At 43.7% G+C, this 12,044-nt stretch overlaps 1 protein-coding gene across 1 annotated transcript in view; it reads left to right on the top strand.

The window, feature by feature from the left end:
- Positions 1-12,044, top strand: part of mon2 (MON2 homolog, regulator of endosome-to-Golgi trafficking) — a 163,345-nt gene that overhangs the window by 77,276 nt on the left and 74,025 nt on the right. Inside the window, 6 exon segments of the mRNA XM_038780176.1 lie at positions 1,814-1,911; positions 2,423-2,548; positions 8,453-8,647; positions 10,995-11,121; positions 11,870-11,938; positions 11,941-12,006. Of these exon segments, the coding sequence (XP_038636104.1) occupies positions 1,814-1,911; positions 2,423-2,548; positions 8,453-8,647; positions 10,995-11,121; positions 11,870-11,938; positions 11,941-12,006 (681 nt within the window).

Genomic DNA, 12,044 nt, shown 5'->3' on the forward strand with positions numbered 1-12,044 from the left:
GTTCCAGTGCCTCCCCATCCTTATCCCGAAGGCCTTTTTTAGGAGGGTCAACAGGAGTATTACGGGATTTGTATGGGCACACGGGACCCCGAGGGTGAGAAGGGTGTTTTTGGAGCGGGGCAGGGATAGTGGGGGGGGGGGCTGGCGCTGCCCAGCCTCTGTGGGTACTATTGGGCTGCCAATGCAGCGATGGTGCGTAAGTGGGTAATGGACGGGGAAGGGGCAGCATGGAAGAGGATGGAGATGGCGTCCTGTGTGGACACGAGCCTGGAGGCGCTTGTAACGGCGCCGTTGCAGCTCCCTCCAACGAGGTATACCACGAGCCCGGTGGTGGTGGCTACCCTAAAAAATTTGGGGGCAATGGAGATGGCACAGGGGGGAGGTGGGGGTCTCGATGGGGTCCCCAATACGGGGGAACCACTGGTTTGTTCCAGGGAGAATCAATGGTGGGTTCCTGAGTTGGCACAGGGCAGGTGTTAGGAGGTTGAGGGACCTGTTTGTAGATGGGAAGTTTGCGAGCCTAGGTGAGTTAGAGGAGAATTTTGGGCTCCCACCGGGGAACATTTTTAGGTATATGCAGGTAAGGGCGTTTGCCAGGCGGCAGGTGGCAGGGTTCCCTCTGTTTCCCCCACGTGGGGTCCAGGACAGGGTGCTCTCGGGGGTGTGGGTTGGAGGGGGGAGAATTTTGGACATGTACCAAGTGATGCAGGAGGTAGACGAGGCCCCGGTGGGGGAGCTGAAGGGTAAATGGCAAGAGGAGCTGGGTGAGGAGATAGAGGAGGGGACATGGGCGGATGCTCTGGAAAGAGTGAACTCCTCCTCTTCATGTGCGAGGCTTAGCTTCATACAGTTCAAGGTGCTACATAGGGCTCATATGACCGGGGCGAGGATGAGTATGTTCTTTGGGGGCGAGGACAGGTGTACTTGGTGCTCGGGGAGCCCAACAAACCATGCCCATATGTTCTGGGCATGCCCAGCGCTGGGGGAATTTTGGAAGGGGGTAGCAAGCACGATGTCCAGGGTGGTAGGATCCAGAGTCAAGCCAGGCTGGGGACACGCAATATTTGGGGTTGCAGTGGAGCCGGGAGTGCAGGAGGCGAAAGAGGCCGGTGTTCTGGCCTTTGTGTCCCCAGTAGCCCGGCGGAGGATTCTTCTTCAGTGGAAGAATGCGAGGCCCCCAAGCGGGGAGGCCTGGATCAATGATATGGTGGGGTTCATCAAATTGGAGAGGGTGAAATTTGCCCTGAGGGGATCAGTACAGGGGTTTTTCAGGCGGTGGCAGCCGTTCCTAGATTTCCTGGCAGAACGGCAGGGAAAAAAGGCCAGCAGCAGCCCGGGGGGGGGTCGTTTCGGTGGGTTGAGTTGAAGGGGTGTGTACATGTGTTCTTTGGTTATGACGGGTGTTAATCTCTTCTTTTTGTATTTAATGGGCGGGGGGGGGTTCTTGTTTTTCTTAGTTGTTAATATTTTTTTTGTTAATATTTTCTGTTATTGATATTTTGTGAAAATCTGAATAAAAATTATTTTAATAAAAACTAAAAAGTTTTTTAAAAAGTGTCTGCAATGCCAAAGAAGACCATGTGTCCTTTTTGTCCACCTTGCTGCCCTAACAATTGTTTCTTCAGTGGGTATAAAATATTATTACAGAACTCCATACACAAAAAGCACCAATCTATTTCCTGAAAAGGATATTGAATGAATCTCGAACAGAGATAGTGATGTAAATCCCTGGTGGGAGAATAAAAAGCATTGGTTAAGTATCGGAAGCTCATATCTTGGTGAAGAGCTTGAACTTCAACTATGTTTATTTCAGATGATGACCGTCTTCCGCCTGTCGTCCAAGGCAACAGCAACAGAAGGACAATCAGCACACTGAGACCATGTGCGAAAGATGCATACATGCTCTTCCAGGTAGCCATTCCTTGCAGAGTAACTTTGTTTGTTAAATCAGTCAGAGGGTGATCAGGTTTGGTCCTTAAAAGGTCAATTGCCTAACATTCTATTTAACTTTAGTATTTTTCCTTCATTTTTTTCCCCATTTCTATAATTTAGTTCTTTTTAATGTCTAAATTGTCAGTGACTTCATTGGAGAAACTAATATCGTTGATATTGGACTCTGTGAAGAAACTAAATCAACATCTGTGGAAGTAAAGTGGTTACCTGTGGTACTACAGTGATGTTTATTTTTAGTGGTGTAGTTTAATTCAGCTTAGTTTTTTCAATCAGTTTCCTCAATTAGATTACTGGCACTCTTTAAATGACAATGTTCATATTGACGAAACAGGACAGGGAGAAATCCTGTTAACTCCCTGCAGGATGAGTCTCCCTGTATTGTGAGCAATGCTAATATAGTTTTATTCTGATTATGACAGTTATTACAAAATGCGTCCTTTGACATCATCTCTCTTATTTATTTTTCCAGGATTTATGCCAGTTGGTAAATGCAGATGCCCCTTACTGGTTGGTTGGAATGACGGAAATGACCCGAACCTTTGGATTGGAACTTCTTGAGTCTGTTCTGAATGACTTTCCACGAGTGTTTCTACAAGTAAAGTGTTTGAATTATGACATCTAAAACTTGTTTGGACTTCCACTGCCTTTATTTAAAGGGACAGGTCTTTTGGATATTGGTTGTTGGCACAGTGCTTTGTGCTTGTGGTGAGACCAGGTAACTCACCACATCCCGTGAATTGAAACTAGGGTGAATACCACATCTTGCAGAGCATTTAACAGTATTTGTAGAAAAATCCTGTAAATAACAGTTAAAATCTATCTATTGATTTAATGGTTTAAGATCCGTTAAGTGGCTAACTTTACTGTTCTGTGATCTTTAATGTATCATCATTCATTTGCCAATAGTGGTTTAGAATCTACTGCCAAATTTGTAGTCCACCTCATCTGTCCCAGCTAGGAAATGGTTCCTGTAGGGTGCTAACTTCAGAAACACTTTATGGAAGCAGACAGTCTTATTAACACAGTACTAACTGGAATAATTTTATGCACCTAAGCGAACACCTTGTAAACCAACAAACAGCAATTTAGTTTGAAGCAGTGTTAATGACATTTTTTGAGTGAGAACTTTTATTCCTTTACCAGCAAAAAATAAAATGACCCCTATGATTTCCTTCGGGCATATTGATTTTATTTTAATCCGTCAATTTTTGCCTTGTGACAGGTTATTCAGCTGGTAATGCTAAAGTTACTTAGCAATTATTTGTCAATGCCTTTGTTAGTTTTTAGAGCACTATGAAAACAGATTTGCAAGTAAACATGTTGCATTTTATTAGTGACAATATATGCCCCTGGCAGATGTAAGCTAATTTTGGTTACGTGGTGCTGCTGTGAGCACCTGGAACCAGGGGCAACCTGGTTTAATTCAATGAATCATTTAACTTGAGAATAGAGGCAGCAACACCCTTTGTAAAAACAATTAAATTTACCTTTATTTATCTTGGGAGCATAGGAACATGGGTAGGCTATTTAACTCCCGAACATAAGGTCGTTGTCTTCTTCGGCAATCACTCACTACGAGTATGATTGTCTAATTAAGAAACTCCGTACCATTGGTCATGGGTCCTGTGGGTCCTTGCGTGGTTGAAGATCCCAATGCTAGAGTTGCATCTCTGATCATGCGCTTGGCAGGTTGTTTCGGGTGGTTTGATTGGTCCTTGGACTCTAGATCGCTTGTATTCCTTTCTCGGGCTTCTTTTCCGGGCCTCCTCTTGCCAGCGGGTGTTCTCGAAGAATTGTATCCTTCAACCTGGAGGTTCTTCCAGGTCTGTCTTTTCTGAGCAAGGGACTCCCTGGCTTTGATATCTATTCTGCATTTCTTCAAGCAAGCTTTCAGGGTGTCTTTGAAGTGTTTCCTTTGGCCTTCTCTTGTCTGGGAGCCTTCCTTGAGTTGGGTGAAGAAGATTTGCTTTGGCAGTTGGGACTCTGGCATCCTAAGCACATGACCTGCCCAAAGGAGTTGGCTTTGGATGATCATGGCCTCGATTCTGGTGCTCTTCGCTCCTTCAAGGACACTGATGGTAGTACACATGTCCTCCCAACTGATGAGAAGGCAGGAGAATGGGTATGAGAAAATTCAACCATGATTGAATGGCGGAGCAGACTCGATGGGCCAAGTGGCCTACTTCACTCCTATATCTTATGTGTAGAATCCAGCTCAGACAGTGTTGATGGTACCTCTCCTGGGCCTTAAGGTGGCATCTGTACATAGTCCAAGTTTAAGCCATATAGAAGAGTTGGAAGGGTGACTGCCTTGTACCCGAGGATCTTGGTATCAGTGCGGTGTCATGGTCGTCAAACTCACTCACCTTTAGGCGTCCGAAGACGGCGCTTGCGGATTGGAAACAATGTTAGATCTCCACATCGATGCCAGCCTTAGATGAGAAGTGGTTCCCAAGGTAGGGGAAATATCTACGTTTGCAGGGTTTCTCCATCGATCTTGATGGAGAGAGAGACCGGATCTTGCCCTGGGGCGGGTTGAAAAGGGACTTGAGTCTTCAGATTGAGGCTGAGACTGATTTTTCAGTATGCTTTCGCGAAGGTGTCAAGCATGGCTTGGGATTCTCTTCTGAGCGTGTGGAAATAGTGTTGTCACCTGCAGACTGAAGTTCCATGAACCATGTCAGTGTCGTTTTCTTCTTGGATTTCAACAGGCAAGCTTCTCCACTGTGGCATGGTGACAACCTACGGAAGTGGTGAATATACTATATCATTCTATTGTATCATGGGTGACCTGTATCTCAACTTCATTTACTTCATATGCTTAAATGGACTCAGCATCCGCAAGCCTGGAGCAAGAGTTCCAAGTTTCCACTGCCATGGAAAAATGTCTTCCTGATTCTTCCTAACTAGCCTAGCTCTAATTTGAAGTACGTGCTCCTTTGTTCTGAAGTCCTGTACTGGGATGATAATTTACTTGCTATTTAAATTGGCTGTATCTATATTGTGAACTGTGGGATAATATGAGTCAAATATTTTGTTGGCGGGAAATGTTAGGGACAGACACAGATATAAAGAAGGCCCTGTCTGTCCATAGTGTGGTTTCAGGAGCAGTTCAAAAGATATCATCAAAACCGCCATTTATCTTGTAAATTTAAGTATTTCCCTCTATTTTTGTTCTGTTTGCATGTATAGAGATGAAAATCAACAATTTGTTTTCATCTGTTGTTTGTACTTTTTGTTTAGGAGTATCTGATTTTGCAACATTTCCAAACGTTCACAATGGCCTTTTCTCAATCTTTGCTTCTTCCTGTTGTTTTATTTTCTATCTTGTTCTTTATATGTTTTATTTTCTGTTTTTATATCTCCATATTGCTGTTCATCACTCTACCTTTCCCTCTCCCTCTCCCTCTCCCTACTTCCTTAGTTCTTTGATAAACAGTGATGCAAGAGGGCAACACAGTTGTTAGCACTACTTCCTAGCAGCGTCCGGGAACTGGGTTCGATTCTAACTTATGTGACTGTGTGGAGTTTGCACTTTCTCCTTGTGTCTGCGTGTTTTCCTCCAGATGCTCCTGTTTCCCCCCATAGTCCAAAGATGTATAGGTTAGGTGGGGTTACCGGCATAGTGCAGGGAAGTGGATCTAGATGGAGTGCAGTTTTGGACCGTATACACTTAACAGTGCCACTAATCTCCCCTCCAGCGACCCTGTCACAATCACATATCTACCCCCATGATCTGCCACCACCTTCTCCATCTGGAAGTGTACCCTTTTGCTGACCAGTACCGCTACCCCTCGAGCCCTTCCATCAAATCCAGAGTGAAACACTTGACTAACCCAGCCCTTTTTAAGTCTCACCTGGTCCTTCACCCTCAAGTGAGTCTCCTGCAGCATTGCCACATCGTCTTTCAAACTTTAAAGTTGCGCAAGCACCCTTGAACTCTTGTCCGGGCTCCTATCCCTCTCACGTTCCACATGACTATCCTAACTGGGAGTCTCTCACCCCACCCCCCCACCCCCGCCCTTCTCATCCACCATCATCATACCACCGGGCCCTGCCCCATAAGCCTGACCCGCCCCTGTCCATTATTAACATTGAACCCCCCCCCCATTTCCTCCCTTCCCAAGAAACCACCTACATTTCCTCTTGAAAAAACATCTCCCAGCATCTCTAGTTTGGTGGGGAGAGTGAAAGCTGATCTGGCAAGGTGGGATGGTCTCCCTCTTGTCACTGGCGGGTCGGTTACAGGCGGTTAAAATGAATGTGTTGCCACGATTTCTGTTTATTTTTCAATGCCTACCGGTTTTCCTGCCAAAGGCTTTTTTCAGAGAGATTGAGGGAAGAATTACCTTGTTCATATGGGGAGGGAAGGTGGCCAGAGTGAGAAAGGTGCTGCTACAGAGGGGAAGGCAGTAGGGGGTTTGGGTCTTCCGAACCTGATGTACTACTACTGGGCGGCGAATGTGGAGAAGGTGCGGAGCTGGGTCAGAGGGGTTGATTCCCAGTGGGTCAGAATGGAGGAGAGTTTGTGCAGGGACTGAAAGCTCTAGCAACAGCGCAGCTCCCGATAGCCCCAGGGAAATACTCAGGGAGTCTGGTAATAATAGCTTCATTGAGAACTTGGAGGCAGATTTGCCAACACCGGGTTGGGGGCAGGGTCAAGGTAAATGCCGATTCGGGGGAACCACAGATTTGAGCCAGGGAGGTGGGATGGAAATTTTCAGAAATGGGAAGAGAAGGGGATTAAGACACTAAAAGATTTGTTTCTTAGGGGTCGGTTTGCAGGACTGAAGGAGCTGGAAGTGAAGTATGGTCTGGAGCAGGGAGAAATGTTTAGAGACATGCAGGTTCGCTATTTTGCCAGAAAGGAGATACAGAGCTTCCCGGTGGAACCGGCGTTCACATTGCTGGAGAAGGTGCTGACGACAGGGGTACTGGAGAAGGGGGTAGTGTCAGCGGTTTAAGGAGCTACTTTGGAAGAGGAGAAGGCACCACTGGAAGGGATCAAAGCAAAGTGGGAGGAAGAGTTGGGAGAGGTTATGGAGGAGGGGTTCTGGCTTGAGGTGCTCTGGAGAGTAAATGCCTCCACCTCCTGTGCGAGCTTGGGGCTGATACAGCTGAAGGTGGTATACAGAGCACACCTCACGAGGGCGAGGATGATCCGATTCTTTGAAGGAGTAGAAGATGTGTGTGAGTGTTGTGGGGGGGGGGGGGGGGGGGGGGGGGGGGGGGGGGGGGGGGGGGCTCGTTAAACACGTTCATGTGTTTTGGTCCTGTCCAAAGCTAGAGGATTACTGGAAGGAGGTTTTTAGGATAATTTCCAAGGTGGTGCACGTGAAACCGGACACGTGTCCCCGGGAGGCCATATTCGGGGTGTCGGACCAGCCAGGGTTGGAAACGGGTGCAGAGGCAGATATCGTAGCCTTCGCATCATTGATCGCCCGAAGGCGGATCCTGTTGAGATGAGAGCAGCCTCTCCACCCTGTGCCCTGGCGTGGTGGGGGGACCTGTTGGAATTCTTGACTGTTGAGAAGGTTACGTTTGAACTGAGGGGAAGGATGGAGGGGTTCTACAATTCATGGGCATTATTCATTATGCACTTTCAAGAACTGGATAACATCGAACATTAGTTGAGGGGGATGAGTGGGAGGGTTAGGGGGAGGGGGGCTGGGTGTATTAGGGGTGACTATGGGAGATTCCTGATTCCTTTTTGTCATTTGTTTATGTGAACATGCGGGTTTATGTTTGGGGTTTGGTGGGTGGATGGGAGCCTTGTTATTGATATGGGGATTGACATATTTGTTACTGATTATTGTTTAGTGTTGGTGGGTGTAAATTTGGGAGAAAATGTGAAAAAGGAGGAGAATAAAAACTATTTTTAAAAAAAAGAAATATTAGAAGAATTTCAGATATCTTTGCTAAATACTGAAAGGGAAAACATTTCTAAAGTATTTTTGTCATATTCTCGGGAAGCCCAAAATACTATGTAGCCAATTAAGTACCTTTCAAGTGTATTCAGTGTTTTGTGTGAACGAAAACGGCATGCAGCTTATGCAGAGCAAAGTGCTGCAAGCAGAATTAGATACATAACTAATATCTATGTCGTGTTCTGTTCCAAAAAGCCAGTTGGTGAAGGTTAGAAATTGAGCCAATCGTTTGTGCACTTACATTTATCTACCAAGTTACATAAACACGGTTTTAGTCTGTCTTTTTATCTGACCATCATCTGCACAATTAAGATCATTCTCAATACCTTTTGTTTCAGTACAATATGCATGCATTCTTAATAGCTTGTCAAAGCCAAAGTACTTAGGACAATTAGTTATTTTTGAAGTGCGTTGCCAATTATTTTGCAGACAAACTGATCACAGGAATTCCCTGACCAGTGGTAATTTTGCTTTTACGTTATGTTGCCTTAATGGTACTTCAATTTTGTTCTTAAAATGGCGGCTTGCATTGTTGACCTTTGCTTTCTGTTATTTTTTTCTTTTCCCTGCAGCACCAAGAGTTCAGTTTCCTTCTGAAGGAACGGGTATGCCCCTTGGTGATCAAGCTGTTTTCTCCCAATATCAAATTCAGACAGGGTACGAACACTCCATCTTCCCCAACTCCTGTTGAGAAACCATACTTTCCCATCTGCATGCGTCTTCTGCGAGTGGTGTCTGTTTTAATCAAGCACTTCTATAGTCTTTTGGTAAGGGGTTAAGATTTCTTTCCCTGTTTATTACTGTTGGATTAAAATATTTTTTCCAGAGAATTTGTGCTATCATTGTGTTTAAACCTATATTATTTGCTGTGAAATTCTCCAGTATTTTGTAAAGTAACATATGTCTGTACTTGTATTGCTTTGGCTATTGCTTGACTAAGAATGTATTTTAGAATCACTTTACAAGCTCCACTGAAGTAATGCAATAATGAGTCTGTGAATAGACCTGTTCATGTTAATTAATGTGTGACCTGTTGACTTTTGTGTTCCTATAAATATCTGATCATTGGAGGGTGAATCTGTAAGTCCACTGTGTTGTTAATTGTTTAAATTTTACATTAACTTTTCATTTCTGGATATTATGCTCGGGTGGACTCTTGTGCGTATGTGGTTCAAGGGGTTTTTAAATCATCCCGTTCCCAGGAAACTGACCACTGCAATTGTAGGAGCTAACCATGCGGAGAATGAATTTGCTGGTTGGAGAAGCATGATGTAGGGAGATTTTTGAGCGGGACCTTTATAAGGCTTAAAAGTGTGCAGAAAATGACATATTATTTCAGACATGTTTATTAAATGCATCAGTTGTGTGTACCAACATTGAAATTTAAATAATGTGATGTTTTCATTATGTAGTGTTCTGTGAGGTAAACGAGTGGCTTACAAATGTATACGTTCTTTCTTATGCCCGAGCGAATTAAGGTTTGTGCCACTATTATACCACCACACAGAAATATTCACTGAAACGATACAAAACCTTGATGGAGTTGGCATTGGCAGATTGCATATTTGTTGGAGCAAGAGAGAGGAGACCTAACCAGTTCTGCCATAAGCACAAGTGCACTTTCTAAAAGGGATCATTAAAGAATGATCAGAAGGAGAAACATGATTGGGTTTTTTTCTCCCTATCCCATCCCAGTCACATTGAGCCTAATGGTGGTGCTTTGGTGGAGATAACAAACTTGGCACGGTCAGGAACTGAATCAGTGACCTTACGCGTCTGGACAACTTTGTATTAGATAGAGAATTTTACAGCACTTAAGAACGTCAGTTTGCCGAACATGCATATGCTCTGAAAATGTTGTCCACATTCCTCTTCTCTTGTATCTTTAAAGTGATTCTTTGCCAAATATTTATCCCCTTCTCTTTAAAAGCTATTGTGGATTCTAATTTCCCAGTAATTTCTGATAGGGTATACCATGTCCTCCGAAACTACCCTTTAAAAATAAATCTCCCTGACCTCTCCTTTTGTCCTTTCTGGTGATAATCTTAACTTGATACCCTCAAGTTACCAACTCAACAACCCGTTAAAAGTAGCTTCCATTTATAAATATGAATCAATCTTTATCCAGTGAGCTGCAGGATAGATAGACAATTCATCTGACTGTAATGGAACAGCCACTGACACTAAGAAAAGTTTTATATCAAGAGTATCCCTGAACTCCAGAAGCTCACCTGAAAAGTGTTTTTCTGCTATTGTGTGATCAGCTGCACGGTGACAATGTGCCGGGTCTTGTTATGTCGAATCCAATTCGGCTTTTTTGTAATTCAGATTTTTACATCACAGTCATTGTTAACAAAAGTCCTACTGACAGCAACAGATTTCTTTCTTCTTGCTTTCATGGGATGTGTGTGCTGCTGGCAAGCTGGCATATGTTGCCCATTCCAACTTGCCCTTGAACTGAGTGGCTTGCCAGGTCAGTCAAGAGGGCATCACTGTCGGTCTGGAGTCACATGTAGCCCAGACCAGGTAGGGACGGCAAATTTCCTTCCCTCGAGCACATTAGTGAACCAGGTGGATTTTTACGACAACAGTTTCATGGTCGCTATTACTATAAAAAAACTTAACTTTTTTATTGGTGGAAATTAAATTCCACCAGCTACCATGTTGGATTCAAACCATGTTCCCAGGGCATTAGTTTTGGCCTCTGAATTACTAGGTTAGTGACATTACCATTACCACTACGCTACGGTCTCCTTCAGAAATCTGTGTTCCTGCAGAAATGTTGCAATCTTTAAATTCTTCAATTTGACTCTCGTTGAAAATACATTGACACAAAAGAAAAGTGGTGGTTGAGGACTGATCACTTGGGTCATCAGGACTCTTATTGTAATACCCCCAACTCTCACATTGTAGCTGAATTCTGATTTTTTTGCTTTTCCTGACCACCTATTTAGGACATTAGTACAAACATTTATCACTATTTGAATAAGGAAACTATTTATTCATTGTCAAAACACATGCTTCTTGACATATTAACCATTTTAATATGATTTTGTGTTTTTACTTGACTGCTCAGTTCTGTGATCCTGATGTTATACTTTGATGTCTTTCCAGGTAACAGAATGTGAGATATTTTTGTCTTTGCTGGTAAAGTTTTTAGATGGTGATAAACCACAGTGGCTTCGAGCAGTTGCTGTAGAATGCATTCACAGGCTTTGTATACAACCTCAGCTACTACGGTAATCATCCTGTAACATTTTATGAGTGATATTTTGACATTTCATCCTTAAATAGTTTGCTTCTAAAATCTTGTAAAAAATGTCTCCATGAATGGCTTAAACTTGTATTTTTTTGGACCATACATAGCTGAAGTTTATGGTCCATTTAAACTTCTAATGGAGGCTTTTCGACGCTTTGGAATCTTTGCTGACATGACCTTTCTCAATACATAAAATGGCAAATGAGCAACAAATGAGCACTTTGGTTGCTAACTAATAAAATAGTAAATTTATGGAGCATTAATCAGCTATCTTCAATCATAGTTTGAATTTGTTTTCTTATTTGAGATAAGTATGATAATTGTCTGTTGATCTGACCCAATAGTTGCCGTACTGGAGAGAATTATGGTGTCACGAGGCAATGTGGGTGGTGGGGGGGGGGGGGGGGGGGGGGGGGGGGGGGGGGGGGGGGTAGGGGGGGGGGGGGGGGGGGGGGGGGGTGTAAATTGAGAGACAGAATGAAGTAGTGGCACTTAATGTTGTCATGATGCTGAAAAGATATAACATACTGCACAGTTGTGCATTTCCACTTGTTTTTGATAGGCACCTCCAATTGTCCAGTATTAGATCATTGAATTATTGTTGCAAGAATTACTTTTCTGTACTTATAAAGCTGCATTATGGCTATCATAAATTGCAATAAACTACCAAATCTGAAAACGTTGTTGCATTTCACAGTATTTGAGGATTCTTTGTTTGCACCTACAGGTCCTTTCTGTCAGTCATATGATATGAAGCCTCATTCAACAAAAGTCTTCAGAGACATTGTGAACGCCCTGGGATCTTTATACAATCTCTTTTTATTACTCCCAGCACCGGAAACAATCCAATTTCAAATGCACAGACTGGTATGGATATCTCTTCTATTGTGTTTCACTGGTTCATT

The sequence above is a fragment of the Scyliorhinus canicula genome, chromosome 20 (assembly GCF_902713615.1).
Source record: "Scyliorhinus canicula chromosome 20, sScyCan1.1, whole genome shotgun sequence".
In the NCBI taxonomy this organism is placed as follows: Eukaryota; Metazoa; Chordata; class Chondrichthyes; order Carcharhiniformes; family Scyliorhinidae; genus Scyliorhinus; species Scyliorhinus canicula.